Below are 17263 nucleotides of genomic sequence, written 5' to 3' on the forward strand. Positions count from 1 at the left end.
CTAATATCATCTGTGAAGTCCAGGTGTTCAAGTTGTGTCCATATATCTCTCAACTCTGGATTCCTGTTTTGCTACATGTTCTATGGTCGTTTTCATGACCCAACAGATGGTAAGAGTTGAGTAAGAAGCAACAAGAAAGGTAACAATATAATACACATCTCCTGGTGGGTAAAGCAGACGAAAATGAAAAAAAGACGAAGACTAAGTAAAAATTCTATTTTTTGCTATTTACAGTTTTTAAAAAAGAAATAAATGAATACGAAGTTCCCATGATCTGTAAGTGACTAGATAGCTGCATTGTATAAGAGGACAATCTACGTGTAACCACATAAGGCTTTCACTTTGAATGAAACATAAAAGGAAGATTTCAGTACATTGCATTATTATATAACATCAATAACATAATATAATATAATCTTATTTACATATATTGCCTTTACAAGAAATACTTCACCCAGGCTTTGACTGTGACAGTTTAAATAAACAAAACAAAAATTCAAATCCACATAATTAACTCCAAAAACAGCTTTTAAAAAAGAAGACAATTTAAGTAACAAGAAATTATGAATTTGGAGCATGATTATTATCACTTTCTTAAATAACATATGAGTATTAAATCATCATCACTCAAAGGTTTCTTGAGAACCGAAACACAAGCAACAGATCGTTACCTCAGAATTACAACGTCCTATCTGCTCGGTAGGCCTAACTAGTTTTGAAAAATTTTACGTTTAAAAATTTAGTTTTCGTTTTGGTAAGTGTTTTACGGCGCTCACAACTGCATAAGGTCATATGAGCATGCGGAACACACATTAAACATTTTCAGTTTGGTTGGAATTGATTTTGAATTTTGTCCCAGTGGCGGCCAAAGCCTAAAAATTTTTTTAGTTTTCCAAAATGTCAAGCTTTTTAAAAAAGCTAGATCTAGTCTTTAAATATATCTTGACAATGATTCTTAATAATCTTACGATTTTGATAGAACATAAAACATTTAGTTTCTGACCTCATGGTCTTAGTTTGTAACTCAAAACAGCCCAAAATGTCAGACAGAACTTAGTAAAATTCTAAAGTAACAAGATACACACTCACTTTGACAGTCATTAATTAATGAAAAATTTAAGAAATATTCATGAAAAAAAGCTCAACAGTGAGTCCTCACATCTAGAAAAACAAAGCCTTTTCTTTGCAAGTACAAACGACAAAGTGAAAAACTATTTATGAAATAATAAAACGACACTAGGTCACCAAAGCGTACATAGAAAACTATAACTTCTCTTCTCTAGTAGGGCTAAGCACATACATCCAGTATTTTGGACTCTAGTCTGGGTAATTATGAAATATTTGAATAGTGTATTCTCAAGTCCTCAAATCCTGAGCAAAACCTCAATGTATCATTCACTGTTGTCCATAATTTTTCTTCAACTGGCAAGTGTGAGAGGAGCAATACTAAAAACAGAGAATACATATATTTTCCTAAATACAAAAACAAGACTTCAATTCTCAGACCCCCAATAAGTACTGAATATACGTTTTAGTACCTTGGTCGGCAGCAAAGAGACTATACTATTTGCCAATTGTACAACAGCGTCTTGAGAGTCAAAGGTGATCTGTACTCAGATCAGAGAGAGAGATTGGAATGATGATGCAGTTATGATCACAACAAGTCACTTTATTATTATAATATCAAAATAAATGTGCACAGTGCCAAACCCTGTCTCAAAATCTACAACTCTTAAGAAAAATAACCAAAGAAAAAATTAAATAAAACAAAACAAAACAAAAAATAAATACATTTTAAAAATAGATTGAAAAAATAAAAACTGGAAAACAATTTTAAAAATCACCGACTGTGACAACAATTGCCACATACACCTAGGAGGATACATTTTCCCCTGGCATGGACATACAAGAACATGATGAAGTCTATTTTTGGTATGACTGTCTACACATTTTTTTTCTCTATTTTTTGGAAAGGGAACACTTTCAAAGAATCAAATTCCAGAATGACAGTACTTCACTACACTAGCAATTTATATAATGGAAAGACAGATCAATCCTACGACCTTGAAAGCAAACATAGTGAGAGCACTAAATAGTGTTGCAATGGCCAGTCATGTTCCTGATGGGAGTGATTAAAGGAGGGTCATAGAAAAATAGAAGAAAAAAAAGATCAACAACAGCAAAATGTGGTGTTATGTACGTCGTCGATCAGCTGTTTAGATGTATTAAGTCTAAGCCCATAGATCTAATTTTTATCATTGCAGTTTCTTTATGAGTGGTGTCGGTTGCATTATGTTCTCAAGAAACATTTCTTTAAAATTCAATTTTAAAAATCAACAAAAAATACTTAATAGTATAGTGTTGAGATAAAATTAATTGTTAAAAGAATTTTAAAGTTTTTCTCTCTCTCCTGAAAAATTTCGCATTCTCGACGTAGTACATCTGAACAGCTTGCCAATAATGTGTCTTAGAACTTGGACTGTTCTAGAAGGTCTCTGACACTTTGTGTCTTTGGCACCCTCCCCCAACTTGTGTCAGTGTCAGCCCGTCAAAGATGGACCTCTAGTTTGGAGGTCCTGCCATTTAAAGAAACGCACTGAGTTCACAGGGATGTATCTATAGATAGCATGCTATATGTGTAACATAGAGGTGAAATCTGGTGCTTTTTATAATAATGTAAATTTCTATCGAAGAAACTAACATTCTTTTGTTCCAAGGACAATCTTTTAAATTTAATGATTGGGTGGGGTGGCCAACACTTTTGTGTCCATCTAAAAACATATTTTTGGGTGGATTTTAGTGAAAAATGTTAATGAAAGGCACAAAAATAAATAAATTTGCAGTTTCCAAGGCACTCAAGCTTTGGAGGTCACCAAACTTCGACAGCCATTTTCTCACTGATTTTACTTCTGACACCAAACCATCCCCATCTCCTTCAATTAGAAATATCTCAACTCTATTAAATTCGAGATAGACAACATCTTTTTTTTCATCAAAAGGAAGACAAATGAACAGGCTTTTAAATTATAATACCAATAACTCAATATGCCCAAGAATTGATGAGCGCCTGATTCCCCCTTGTCGTAACATATTATATCATACAAACACACACTTACACACTATAGTCTTCTTCAAACATATTTGAACCCAAATAAATTAATAATAATATCATATCTTCAGCAGTAATGATAATATAACAATAACAAGTTGGCAGAACAGTTATTGTAAAAATACAATATCATAATAAATAACAATATCACACAGTATTTAATACATCCTCAGATCCACGAAACTCCCACAAAGTAATTTTCATAGTCTTATTCCAATGACCAATCTAAGTCACTCCGATTTACGATAAAACATTTTTCTCAATAAAAATTATTTGTCTTATATTTGAGAAATCCAGGACCACTGAGCTCTGGGGATGGACCTCCTTGGTCTCTTGTTGACTTCCTCGGCCACAGGGGGAGCCACCGGGTCAGGAGACAGGCACCGAGGGGCTACGACTGCTTGAAAACAACCATCATGTTGCGCCATGTGTGACTTCCAGTACGCCTTCCGCCTAAACCTCACAAAGCACCGAGGACAACGGAACTTTTTCAGATGGCGGTGACTTCTGGCATGCAGCAAGAGTTCTCGTCTGGATCCCAGCTTCAGGTCACACAGCCAGCAGTGATGTCTCTTGTGGCAGGACCAGCGTCCCACAGAGACTGAGCGCAGAGGGTGGCGAACAGCGTAAGTATTGTTGACGAGGGGAACCAGCAACGCTTTTACTACTCTGGGAGCGTATGCTACAGTGATCCTCTTCCAAGCGTTTTGAGCTGGGCTTGCCGATACCGCGAGAACAGAGTTGTTGTTCAGAACATCTTCCGTATTATTATTATTCGTTTTACGAACCTTGTTGTTGGTGAAATTTTTTTTGCCTTTTCCAGAATTTTTCCTGGACTTTCTTTTCTTTGAGCTTTTCCCACATTTGCCGTTCATGTGACGTTTCAGGCTGTCGGAGTAGAAGAAGTCTTTGCCACACACGGGGCAGATGTGGTCCTTGATGCCCTGGTGCACCAGCAGGTGTCTGCGCAGACTCGACGTGTCCTTGTATGCTCGCCCACAGACATCGCAAGAGAACGGGCGCTCCTGGCTGTGCACGTTCATGTGTCGCACCAAAAGGTACTTTTTCTGGAAGACTTTGTTGCACAAATTGCACGGAAACTCTGAAGGCTGCAGCCCGTCTTGCTGCTGTGTTTTGCTGTTGAAGTCAGATATAATTTCTGCCCGAGTATCTTTTTGCATATTCACAGGAAAATGTCCACCTTCAATAAGTTCACTGTGATTATTTGACAACTTCTGGGGGTTCAAAACCTCCAGATCAGCATCACAAGTATTTATAGGAGCATCATTTTTATGAACTTTCATGTGCCTACGAAGCCTAAAGGCTTCTGAAAACTTCTTATTGCAGATTTCACAGACATGAGGCTTCAATTCAGAGTGGAACTTTTTGTGTCGCTCTAGGTAGGCTTTGGTCGAGTAGACCCTCCCACACTCGGGACAGGGGAAGCCGTCCTGCTTAGACGAGAGCTGCACACCTCCGTTGTTGGCCGGACACTCGCTGGCCTGGTGCTGATGCAGGGACTGGACATCGTGAAACTCCCGATCACACCCCGGGCACACGGCCATGTGCAGGCGCCGATGTCGCTTCAGGTTGAATACCTCGGAAAACTTCTTGTTGCAGATGTCGCACTGATATTTGAGAAGACCCTTGTGGGTTTTCATGTGTTCCTGCAGGCAGTCCTGATCGCCGAACACTCTTGTGCACTGCTGGCACGGGTAGAGAAAATCGGCCGGGACTTGAATTTCTGCCAGGAGGCACCCTCGACTTTTGTGTTTCTTCAAGCTCCACGCGTCACAGTACCCTCGGTTGCAATATTCACACACATGGGGTCGGACCCCCGCATGGATGCGGAGGTGTCTCTTCAGGCCGTGGGGGTCCGCAAAACTTTTTCCACACTCGATACACGTCACGTCCGGGTCCCCGTTGTGGTAGTTCATATGCATCTCAAGGCTCTGGACATCCTTAAATGCTTTCTCACATACCTCACATTCCACTAAGACTAACGTGTCGGTATCCGCTGGTTCAGGTTGAGATTCAGTACCTGGCAAGTCCCCTGATCCTCTCGGCACAACATTACCGCCTGTCACCGAGATGTAGTTATCAGTGCTGCTGTTTACATCATTACAGAAAGTAGAGTCCAGATTAGCGGAGAAGCTAACTGTCAGTTGGTCATCCTCCTCCTCCTCATCATTATCATTATTATTATTATCATCGTAGCTGAAGGTGATGGGTACATTATCGCTAAGGGCATTAGTTTTATCAGCAGACACCTCTTTTGTCAGATCTGCCAGTGACAGAACATCATCCTTCGCACCATTATTTACTGCAGGAGCCATGTCAAAGTAAGGCAGGGGAGAGGCCACGGTGAGGGATGCCAGTGACTCTAAGGAAGTCAGACTCGGAGTTTTGGGAATGTCCTGCAGTTCAGCGAAACAATTCTTCTTATGCTTGCAGAGGTTGGAGGGGTCCCTGAAGTGTTTGTTGCACTTGGGGCAGGCGTAAGGTTTCTCCCCTGTGTGGGTGAGCATGTGGCGTTTGAGGCTGGGGGCGTTAGTGAAAGACTTGCCACAGACCATACACTTGTGGGGAGATTTCTTGTGCAGATCCAGGTGCTGAGAGAGGAAGGCAGACGTGGCGAAGACTTTCGTGCACAGGTGACATGGGAACACGGAGGGAATGCTCGGGTCATCCGCCTCATACTCCAAGCGCGGCACGCTGCTCCAGATGTTCTGCTGGTGGACTTGGCTGGTGTAGATGCTGTTCACAGACGCCAACGATGTGTCGACGGCAGTATTGTTCATCTCAGAAGAACCAGACATCAGTGTATTTCCATTTTTTTTTTGCAGATCATGGTGATAGTTCTGACTACCAGCACTGTCACCACTCTGCTCATAGTTACCAGAATCACCTCCACTGAAGGCAAAGTTCTTGTGAAAAGATTCAACTTTTTGAGGCAATGGGGCGTTGAGAAAAGATGCATCTTTCTTACACATGTCACTGTCCGTGGAGTTTGAGCGAGAGCCAGTGGTACACGTAGCGCCTGTGGCGTCCGACGTACAAGAGTCATCGTCTTTGTAGCCTGCCGTGTTGTACACATCACCAACAAAGTACACGCCGTGTTGACTCCGCAGTCTCTCTCTCAGATGCTGCAAAGACTCTGCGCTTCCAAACATGTTCATGCCACTACTGCCAGCACTTTGCAAACCTGGTGTTATGCTCGTCAGTAATTTCTCACTCTCCTCCTCGTCACGGCATTTGTCCATCTCTCCCCGTTCACTCCGGGGAGAGTTGTCTACCCCAGATATTTCCGCTGTCAACACGGGTGGCTCTCCAAACTCCTCCTCCTCCTCACAACTCATGCATTTAAACGAATTGGTGGAGGAGGAGAAATTTTTCCCTTCCTTTTTAAAGTTCTCCCCATCAACTAAAAGTTCCCCACACTCGAAGCACAACAGATTGTCAGGCACAAGCGCTGGCTCACGTGTCAACGCAGCATCCAGTTCTTTCTGTCCACTGTCTCCGCAAAGGTTCAGCATTTTCTCGTAGGAGTCAATGCTTTCCACTATCTCAGAAATGCTATCATACAAGTTTGGGTCTTTCTTCATCAAGCTTCCTAGCGATGGCGAAGGTTTCCCTGCTTTATCTAACTGGCCAGAAGTAAGTTTATCAGCCTTTTTCGACACAAGGGTAGACGATGAATTAACCACAGCAGGCTCTGACTTAACAGTAGTTTCATCAGTCTTGTCAGAACCATTACTTTTACCTAAATCCATCTCATACTTCATCGCTGCCTGCAGCTGGGCGTTCAAACTGTCCACACTCACTTGAGATAATTCCCTCAGATCTAGGTCAGACTTAAGACTGTCCTGAGTAGGATCGGAAAAGGATCTATCACCGCTGTCCACATATCCGCCGAACCCGCACACGTTCTTCATGTGTCTCATCAGACTCTGCTTCTCCAGGAAGCTTCGCTTGCAGCGCCAGCAGTGAAAGTTTCGCACACCCGAGTGTATTTTCTGATGGCGCCGAAAACTCCCAATCTCACTGAAGGTTTTCTCACAGACGCTGCATTCAAAGGGTCGTAACCCTGTGTGAGTTCTTTCATGTCTCTTCAGCCCATGCTTTTCCGTGAAGCTTTTCTCACACTTCAAACACTGGTACATCCGCGGCTGCTCCAAGTGGGTCTTCTGGTGGCGACCATAACTCGTGGAATCCCTGAAAGACTTGAAGCAAATGTCACACACGTACGGCCGCTCCTCCTGGTGGCTTTTCTGATGTCGCTTCAGACTGCAACTCTCGGTGAACGTTTTGTCGCAGAGGTCACATTTGAAGGGCCTCTCGCCCGTGTGCGTCCGCATGTGTCGGTTGTACGACGCTGTATCCACGCTCACCTTGTGACAAATGTCACACACATAGCAGCCACCAAGCCCTGTGTCTTTGCTGCGATGCTCCTCGATATGAGCCTCCAGGCCAGCCTCACCAGAAACCTGCTGACCACACAGTGGACATGACAAATTGTTGGTGTCCAGCAAAAGTGCAGAGTCCACCAAATCGTCAGTGGCATTTTCATTTTCCGTTTGCTTTGCAGAAGTTACTTCTCTTATATCTGTCGACACTCTCTTAGCTTTTTTAACACTCTTTCTATTATCCACCTTATCACTAACGACATTATCTTTTTTCTTTGATTTTTTTATCACAACTGGCGTAGTAGTCTTTAGCTTTGACTTTGCCTTTGCCCGCCCCGAGCTTTTGGATTGAGGATGATTTGAGTTCCCAATAGTGGTAATGCCAAGGTCAATGTCACAAAAATCATACTCAAAGTCATCCTCCAGGTAGGAAGTTTTCCTCACCTTGATACGACCGGACTTCCGCACTCCTGCCTCGGCCATTGTTCTGCGACAAGAAGACTTGAGCACAAGTCTCTAACAATTGTTCACACAGTTTTGTTTACAAGTGTGAATCCAATACTTTCTTCACTCAATCCACACTTTGGCACACTGTCTTTTGCAACAACCGGTCCACACTTCAGCATGATTAACGTTCCTCCTACTGTCTCAAAGTCGTGCACCGTGTTCTCAATATACTCACACAGTCAATGTCTTGTGCACTGGACCTCTAATTCTGCAGCGAGCAAAGTGAAAGCTCTTCCTCAACCTGAGGATTAAAAGAAGGACATTTTAAGAGCATGTGTGGAGGCAAAGCAGCAATCATTTTTTATACAGGGTCCCCACCAAATCCTGGAGAATTTTTTCAAGACCCCCAAATTTTTTTCAAGACCCCAATTCGAGGGAAAAATCAGGCCGCTGCGCGTCAAGAATGATCCCCAAAAAAGCCAATCAATCAATATGATAAAAAGTCAAAATGTCTATAAATGAATGCAAATGTACATTTTGTAGTAGTCTTCAAACAATAGATGACTATAATACTGGGTGACTGCCAACCCAGCTTCTCAATTTTCCAAGGGAGGGGCCTCATTCATTTTCCAGGAACATGTTACATAATAATGAAAGCGTGTGCTCCATTTATATCTAATAATAATATAATACATGTATATGTTTGTGAATACACACACACACACACACACATGTAGGTACATTATATCCAGTCAACAACATGTCAGTGTGGCACTGGGATCATGAGAGACTTTGGTATTTCAGTCTGTTCTTACTAATATTTTCCCCTCATCATATTAGCCAACATAACAAACTGAAGGCCCTATTAAAAAATGAATCCTATTTTGAGCCTGAGAAAAGACCTAGAACTAGAATATCGACTGTCAATAACCAGTCTGGGTGTCGTGATTCATATAATAAACGTGAAGACGAAAACCATTGCTGCAACTCAAAGAAGAGTAATGGGGCATTAGTAATAACTAGAATGGCTCATGTACACCTATTCAGTGTGAGAGGTGTAAGAACTGGGGGGGGGGGGGGGGGGGGGGGGGGGGCAAGATGCAGTGACACTGAAAATCTGCCATTCTTGAACAGAAAGCTAAAATATAGAAAATTATAATCACCCCATCCAATGAAACGCGAACATTTTAGTTCAATAACAGTGCCTGGTTCCACCGTGAGGAGAAACTAATTGTTTTCATCACAACTTGCTGTTTATAGTCTCCCCTTTTTGATAAAGAAAAACTTTACACATGCCTAACTAATCACAACAGCACTGTGGTGAAACTAAACTGCGTCCAAGTTCAAGTAATATAACTTATGATGCAGGCTACAATTTATTAAACTTTTAAAAACTATTGCTGAGCAAGTGTAAGCTACAACATTGTAAAAAAAAAAACTTAAGACACACACGATATTGGTCACTCCACTATTCCACTGTGCTACTATGGAGCTATCTGGTATAAAAAATAAAAATGACTTTTTAAAGCATTCGCATATATTAAAAGGATTTTATGTCTGCTACCAAACTAGCGTGTGTGCAAAAAAGTCATGGTCTTGAGGTAACACGTCAATGCTGGGGTTATTGCAGTCTTTGTGATTCTGCTTGTTCAGATAACTTGTCAGTTAGAGATGTGACTTCAAAGCACTCACAAAGCAGAAAAATATTATAATTCTCCAGCTTACTTTACATATTTATGTGCTTAAAATTATTTATGATTTTGACGAATAAGCATTAATAGAAAACAGCTTCAACTGTCAATAACTGTGACACATCTTGTCGAAAATGTCTTTGAACAAAAAGATTTTTGAACGTCACAATCACAATGAGAGAATAAAAGTCAGTTCAGAAATGAAGAAGCTTTGTTGACAGGACTCAAGACGAAATAGGCCTAGAAACTTACGATTCAATGACTCACACACACAAATCTAAACACACACACACACAAACACACACACGCAATATAATATTCTTGTCTTGCAACAGTTTAAATAGTTAGGAATCATTTTCAATTTCGATCACAGCATATATATATATAGAACTTTAATTATTTAGCTTTTCTAGTCTGTTTTAGTCTGCTACTACTTTTATTTTACTTTACTAATATGCAACCAAACTGAAGTGAAATAATTTTAATGTAATTTTCATGGAACATCCCTAGACCCCGGCTTTTATTGCATGACTAGGCTACAAACAGCAAGACAAGTCATATCATGGACGCCTATCTCTACTTTCTCTTCAACTTAAATTAATCCATTGATGATAGTGTTAAGTCTGAAGTGATTTATTTAGACTAAGTCTAAGATCTCTAAACATTATAATTTTACCAGGGCCTGACTGAGTGCAATAGAAGGCCTACAAAGAAGGGTATAATTTTCAAAGCAGTAAGGCTATAGAGATAACATACAGTAATCTACGCCTAAGATCCCACCGCTTACGATCCCGGTTCGTTTAAGATCCCGCTGTTTAAGAAAACAGAATTTTTACTATACACACAAAAGTCACCCCTAAAATCCCTCTCTGATTCACTCTGAAGGTCTACATTCGGCTAAGATCCCGCATTTCAGATCATAATTTGCAGAACAAGAACCCGGGCGACCCAGCCGATCAACCAAGAGTGAAAAGTTGAGACCAATAAACTGTCTGTAGCGTCAAAGATCAGCCACTATCATGAATGTGATCACATACACGTTGTAAAACTTGATGAAGCGAATGTTTGCCCCAGACCAGATCACACCGGGGTGCGAACTGACCGACACATTTGTTTTCCCCACGCATCGCACTTACACCTGAGCTCTCCCCCTAAACTTACATCACTCGCTGGGTGGGCAGGGCCTACACGTTCGCTCCAGGCGGGATCACATTGAACTGTGAACCCTTCCCTGACCATTGCAGAAGTTGTCTCTACTCCCGAATTTGAGAGACTGAATTTTAATTGGTGTGTTCACAACATAATGGTGTGTAACGACAAAGGCGGTGGGGGGGGGGGGGAAACTCGGTCAGAGATGGAAAGCTATAAATTTTCGACAGGTAAGGGGGAGGGGTAACTAGATACGTGTAGATCTTGAGACTCATGAGGATAAAAAGTGAAAATGGCACGCCTCGTCCCACTATACTATAATGCACTGTGATAGTTCACTAAGGTTAATCACTCTTTGCTCGCCATACTTCATAAACCCACCAAGCGGTCACGTCAGTTCATTTTAGAGTGGAGGGAGACCATTGTACCCATTGTGAACCTTAGCATGGGTCACCATAGATTCTTCCCTGGGTTCGTCGGTTAAGATCCTGGTTCGCCTTAGATCCCGCATTTCCTTGCTCCCAAGCACCGGGATTTTAGGCGGAGACTACTGTATAATAATTTAAAGACTTGCAGGCTCAGACTTTTCGTTTTAGTCCAAACCTATTTTAACTCTTTTCCTACCAGGCCAAAATCCACCACTGGTCCACGGCTTTTCCCTGACCTATTTTTACGCCCCTACCCCGCCAAAGGAAAATGTCAAAATATCTAACTAAACACACAAACCATATCTTATGGCCCATCAAACTGAAGGTTAAAAAATAATCTATCAGATGGCGATACAATATATTGAATATTTATTCCAATTATATTACTTTGGGGTTTCTAAAAGTGATTATGCAATATCGAAGGTGTCATAAAAAATCAACAATTTTCCAGCTTTGAAAGGTCATCTAAAAAAGTACAACAACAGCATCATTCAAACTTCCCAGGTAGGTTGCCTCAAGTAATGCGAAGAAATGCTGAAAGTTATGTTTTGTGTACCTCTAACATATAAAGTGAAAATATGAGACATTATATTATACTGAAGTCAGGGTAGGCGCTTTTTTTTCTCATAACGTTTCGAAGGGGACAAAAAAGGGCTGAAATGACTATAAATCGTCTCTAAGTGCTATTTTCTTTCGTGTCTGCTAACAGGAAGTCTATTCTATTATTTTGAAAATGTGGATTGGTCGAGAACTTCGTGTCTTTTCATTACTGGATTGGAATAGAGCCGTCTTTTACGGCTCTCAATCCAGCGAGGCAAGGTCCGTGAGCCGTATGTGGCTCGTGGTAGGGAAAGTGTTAACTTACTTTGAATAGATCTATTATTATTAATTTAACCTAGAAATCTATATCTAGGTTTTTATATCAGTAGATCTACCACTGTTCACTGCCTTCATCCCATTCTAAAGTCAATTTTTTTTACTTTCCCTCCCGTCTCACACTTAGCTACCAGTTGTCCATTTTCCACTAAATTAATATTGATGCGTTGAACACGAAATTCGGAAATCAACTTCATTTCGACCGCAAATCAATAGTTTTTTAAATATTTGATTGTTCTTAATCGAGATAGATAATAGACATAGACGTGCTTTGGACCAATCGGAGGGTTCCAAGGGGGCCTGCCCCCCTTTTAAAGAAAAAGAAAATCGGGGGGGGGGTTAAGGCCACAGGAGGGCATGCCCCTCTGTTTTAACCCATAATTTGATATTTTACCGTTAGATTTGAAATTTTCTTGAAAAAATAATTGATTTGCGACAGTTTTAGTGGCTTTATTTGTGATCTGCAGCAAACAGTACTGCAGTCCCTGAAGCAGTGCATCTGTGTGCGGGAGTGAAAGTAAATATTTACCGAGGAAACCCAAAAAAAAAAACAACTTGCTTTACTCTTCTATCCAGAACCCTGTAAATAAATCTATCTAGATCTAGATCTAAATCTCTAGATCTAGATTCTAGATCTAGAATCTACATATCTACATCTAGAAATAGAAATCTAGATATCTAGATCTAGAATCTAGATCTAGATTCTAAATCTACACTACCCTGTGTATTGTGTTCTTGTGACTTGTGAAGTCTTCAGCCTCTGCAATATTCGAAGCGTGTTTAGGATAAGTTGTAGTACTGTTGATCTAGAGTCTACTGTACTCTTCTGCTGGGTGTAGGCCTTACCGTGTTCTCATCCCCTCGCGGAACCTGTGTAGTGTAGGTTAACAATGTAAACAACAAAACTAAATGTAAAAGTTACCTAATTTGTACTGAAAGAAAAAAAAAGATATCTAGAGATCGAGATGCTGTCGGCACAGTCAAACCCAAGAAACACAAATAACGAGTCCGTGCAGCAACAACAGCGCCTACATTTTTGATGACGTTGTACGACCGCCGCAGCTGCAACCGCCGCCGCCGACAACAACAGCACGCAGCAGCACCAGCCGTTGTAGCTGTTGGTTGGTTGGTTGTCGTGGCGGCGGTGGCGCAGACGTTGACCTAGCAGTGTCACAGAAGTCTGCATTTACCTCCATTCCCCATATTCCATTTCTGAGCAAAACACAAACTGTCCATAAGTTGGAGAAATCTGATGCTTTTCAACACGTGCGCAACCTCGAGCACTTTGTTTACACCCGCACTGTGATCTCGAACTCTTCACACTGTGACCCTTCTGTTTTTCGTTTTTTTTTCCCTTGGATTTTTTTTCCCCTCTAGCTAGGCCTAGCCACCTAAAGAAAATAAAAGGAGTAGAAAAAAAATGAATTATCGTCCTTGGGTCTCGTTCTCTACAACATAGAAAACAAAAAAAACTTCTTAACGCTGAAACTTTCCCTAGGCTTTGGGAGAGTTCCACGAGCGCGAAATGTTGTCAACTGTCAACAAAAACTTGTTGGAGGGACACATCGACTGTTGCAAAGATCAAGTGCTAAAAATGCCTGTTGTGTTGTATACAACTTTTGAAATGAACATGATAAAGATGCCACATAATATCTGAGTTGTCTGCATTTGAGAAATCATAAAGTCGAAGACTTATTAGACTAGAATGACAGAACATCTTGAACAAATGAGGCAGGACTGAAACGAACTTTTTAAAAAAATTTTTCTTCGCCAACGGCCCGAGTTCGTGTCGTCGGCCACTGACTTTCACTTTCACTTTGTGCCTGTGGACTGTTGGCTTAAAGTGAAGGGACTTAGTGTGAGTTTGCAGGTGAGAGTATGGGGATAATCTGGTTTTGGCCTCAACGATAACTATGGAACGAACGATTACTTCTGGTTTTAAACTAAACTCTATTCAAGACTATTCTCACCCGCCCGGAAGTTCTCGCAAGATCAACTCCTCCACATGCGATTAAAAGTAGAAATGATGCAAACTATTTTTAGGTAAGGCGCCCATCTTGTTTGACGTCAGACCAGGATACTCCTCCGATCACGTGACTACATCTAAGTATAGACAACCGCATGGCACCAAAGATGGAAGTGTCTATGTGTATATTATGCTTAATCTACACAAATTTCTCGGAATTTCTGATAGCTGATTTGATAGCGCGTCTGCGTTTGATGTCGAGCAATGACTTTTGGAGCGGTTCGATTCCGGTCCGGTCCCGGACAGTTTTTTTTTTCTCTTTTCCTCCTCCCGACTGACCAACAGTTCCATAAATTATAGGCCTAATTTGTAGAGTTGCTTTGACTTTGAAGTTGTTGTTTATTTTTTAAAATGTATTAGTGATTAAAAATGCAGGAGGGGGGGGGTGGGGGTGGTAGATCTAAATTTAGATATCTAGATCTAGATCTAGATATTATCTAGTCCTCCTGCGTCTTTACGGCAATTTTCGTGCGGTCTTCCATCATGTCCAGGTAGGCCTAATAGATCTAGATCTAGAATCTAGATCTAGATCTAATCTAGAATCTAGATCTAGATCTAATCTAGGATCTAGATCTAGAAAATCCGAAATGTTACCGAAAACACGTCGTTCCATGTTTGGGTATCCCAGGAAGTGATGACATCACATTACTAAAATAAGCAGCCAATCAGAAAGATGCGTCATTTCTAAGTTTAACGGCATGTAACTCCTCCCCTCTTCTCTCTCTCTCTGTCTCTTTCTGAATACTGTCTATATATCTATCGGTGTGGACGTTCAAATTGACCAAAACAAAGTTAAAAAATGATGTTAATACACAAAAGTAAATTTATTTGGTTGTCTACAAAGATGCTACAGCTATTTAACTTTTCGAATCGAGCCGAACTACGCGGGTCGCCATTTTGTTTTGCCCGGAAATTCTCGCGCTACTCCTCTCTCTCTTTCTCTCTCTCTCTCTCCACTGCCCACAGACAAAATTAGTACGCTTTTAGTAGGCTACAGTTGTAATGGAACGTTTGTTCACGGCACAGAATTCTACAATTTTTCTATAATCACAGTGTAGAATTCTGTGGTTTAGGGTGAACGCAAAATTTGGTGAATGCGCACCGGGTGAGAATAGCCACAAGACTCGCCTGCACTATTCTCACTCCGGGTGAGAATAGAGGTGGCCTTTACGATTACTTTTCGATGTGCGTGCCGATTTTGTTAAGACGTTCAAGTGCAGCAGACAAATCAAACCTAGATATCTAGATCTAATCTAGATCTAGATCTATAGCCGATCTAGATCTAGAGGCCCTGTACGGCATACCGTCACCTTAGTGTTTTGTGATGACTATTTCCGGAAGTGAACTTTTGTATTACCATACGAAGTGATTATTCAGACTCGAGTCCGAATATGAAAAAATGATATTAGGACTCTGATTCTTGTCCAGCATGACATCACTTCCAACTTCCTGTGACTCGTGACTCCGGCTTCCTGTCCTGCCTCACTCGTGACTCGCCTCAGGCTGGGTAGAGACCGGGATCACTTCGGGCAAAAAGGCGTTTTGTGCAGGAGCCGAGTTTTAATCTTACGATGAATTTGAGGCCGGCCTGAAAAGTTATAGAGCTTCTAATAAATGTTTATTTGTCAAGAGGTCATCAGAAGCAATTAAAGATGGCTCGTTAGCGTGTGTCGGGGTCGGATGGGCGGCTTGCACACGTGTGGCTGTGTGCGTGTCGGGGAGGGGGTGGGGGGGCACTATCGGTCCGGGCGATGAACGTCGCATACGCGTCAGTCTCCCCCCCCCCCCCCCCGGCAACTGATCATTATTACAATAATAAGCTAGTCTTGACGTAGATCTACGTAATGAATTGTGCGCTGGTCTATGGAATCAAAAGTTGCCGTATGCTCAGCTCTACACAGCAGCACAACTTTTTCTGGATAAACAGCTCATAATATGCAGGTGCCAGGTGGTCTGCTAATCTTCAATTTCACCCTTTTCTACAACAAAGAAAGTGGGAAACGTGGGGGGGGGGCGTATCAATGAGGCGGCGGGCATCGGATCGGCAGAAATGGTGTGTGTGGGGGGGGGGGGGGGACTAAAAAATGGCGGAAAATTGGAAGCACTGAACGTTAGATCTATAGAACGAAAACACTTCCTTTTTTCCGGACCCGAGTCCGAATGACATTTTTTCATTTTCGGACTCGAGTCCGAATATGAAAAAATGTTATTTGGACTCGAGTCCGAATAACGACGGCCATTAAACCATAACTTCGGCTCTTTCAAAAACATCAACCCAAAATTTCGTTTTGCTGAGAGGCCAGCCTTTCCTGTAGGTGTGGGCTGAAGTTTTTACTCAGATAGTGTGTAAAGAAGACCCCTAACCGAGACTTGACGCATGTCATGACTTGTACCCCATAACGTCACGTGTCGGGTTTTCTGTCATGGCATGTACCCCATATACCGTCACCCACTACACCCCATACCGTCACCCACTACACCCCATACCAGCACCCTCAAATTGAAGCACAACTAGGCGTTTGAAAAGAGGAAAGGAGCAAAGACGAACTCCTTTTGTACAGTGGGCCTAAGACAGAACTAATGTTTATTGGTATACTAAAAAGAACAACCACCAGAACAGACTCATACATCTTACTCACACATAGAGGTACATGAATGTTTCATTTTACTCTTCCACACATATATCACAAACTCATATGAACATCTTCCTCACACACAGGTACATGAATGCTTCATTTTACTCTTCCTCACATATCACAATAAACTCACTTGAACATCTTTTACTCACACACAAGTACTTGAATGCTTCATTTTACTCTTCCACACATATATCACAAACTCATATGAACATCTTCCTCACACACAGGTACATGAATGCTTCATTTTACTCTTCCCCACATATATCACAACAAACTGACTTGAACCAGATTCGTTTAAAATCGCTCTTGTAAAACCTTTGCTAAAGAAGCAAAACTTAGATCAGAATGTCTTAAAGTTAAAGAACTATAGAGACCTGTTTCAAATCTACCTTTTTTGTCTAAAATCCTTGAAAAGGTTGTCCTCGAGCAGCTTCGTCATCACTTACAAGAAAACAATCTGTTAGAGCCATTCCAGTCTGCCTATCGAGCTAA

The 17263-nt window shown here is 41.4% G+C and overlaps 2 protein-coding genes across 6 annotated transcripts in view; one reads left to right on the forward strand and one right to left on the reverse strand.

The window, feature by feature from the left end:
• Positions 1-2871: 2871 nt before the first annotated feature.
• Positions 2872-13489, reverse strand: LOC101848073. Of its 4 annotated transcripts, none has more exons than XM_005108318.3 (2): positions 13297-13489; positions 2872-8263 (listed from the first exon to the last, which is right to left on the reverse strand). In XM_005108318.3, exon 2 carries the CDS (start codon positions 7996-7998, stop codon positions 3388-3390), a length of 4611 nt encoding a protein of 1536 aa, XP_005108375.1. In that variant the 5' UTR covers positions 7999-8263; positions 13297-13489; the 3' UTR covers positions 2872-3387. The 4 variants fall into 4 exon arrangements, with proteins under 4 accessions (XP_005108375.1, XP_005108373.1, XP_005108374.1 ...); XM_005108316.3 differs by lacking the exon at positions 13297-13489 and adding an exon at positions 13139-13290; XM_005108317.3 differs by lacking the exon at positions 13297-13489 and adding an exon at positions 13029-13128.
• Positions 13490-13589: 100 nt separating this feature from the next.
• The window catches only part of LOC101848612 (E3 SUMO-protein ligase NSE2), a 13152-nt gene continuing 9478 nt past the window's right edge, over positions 13590-17263 (forward strand). Inside the window, exon 1 of one of the 2 annotated variants that reach the window (XM_005108319.3) lies at positions 13590-13976. The gene's annotated coding sequence lies outside the window, so the exon portion shown is untranslated. The remainder of the gene's footprint in view (positions 13977-17263) is intronic. The other variant, XM_005108320.3, reaches the window with a different exon arrangement.

The sequence above is a fragment of the Aplysia californica genome, unplaced genomic scaffold (genome assembly GCF_000002075.1).
Source record: "Aplysia californica isolate F4 #8 unplaced genomic scaffold, AplCal3.0 scaffold00678, whole genome shotgun sequence".
NCBI lineage: Eukaryota > Metazoa > Mollusca > Gastropoda > Aplysiida > Aplysiidae > Aplysia > Aplysia californica.

Coding starts and splice junctions, on each gene's coding strand:
- LOC101848073 (XM_005108318.3), bottom strand. CDS start 7,998: ATGGCCGAGGCAGGAGTGCGGAAGTCCGGTCGTATCAAGGTGAGGAAA.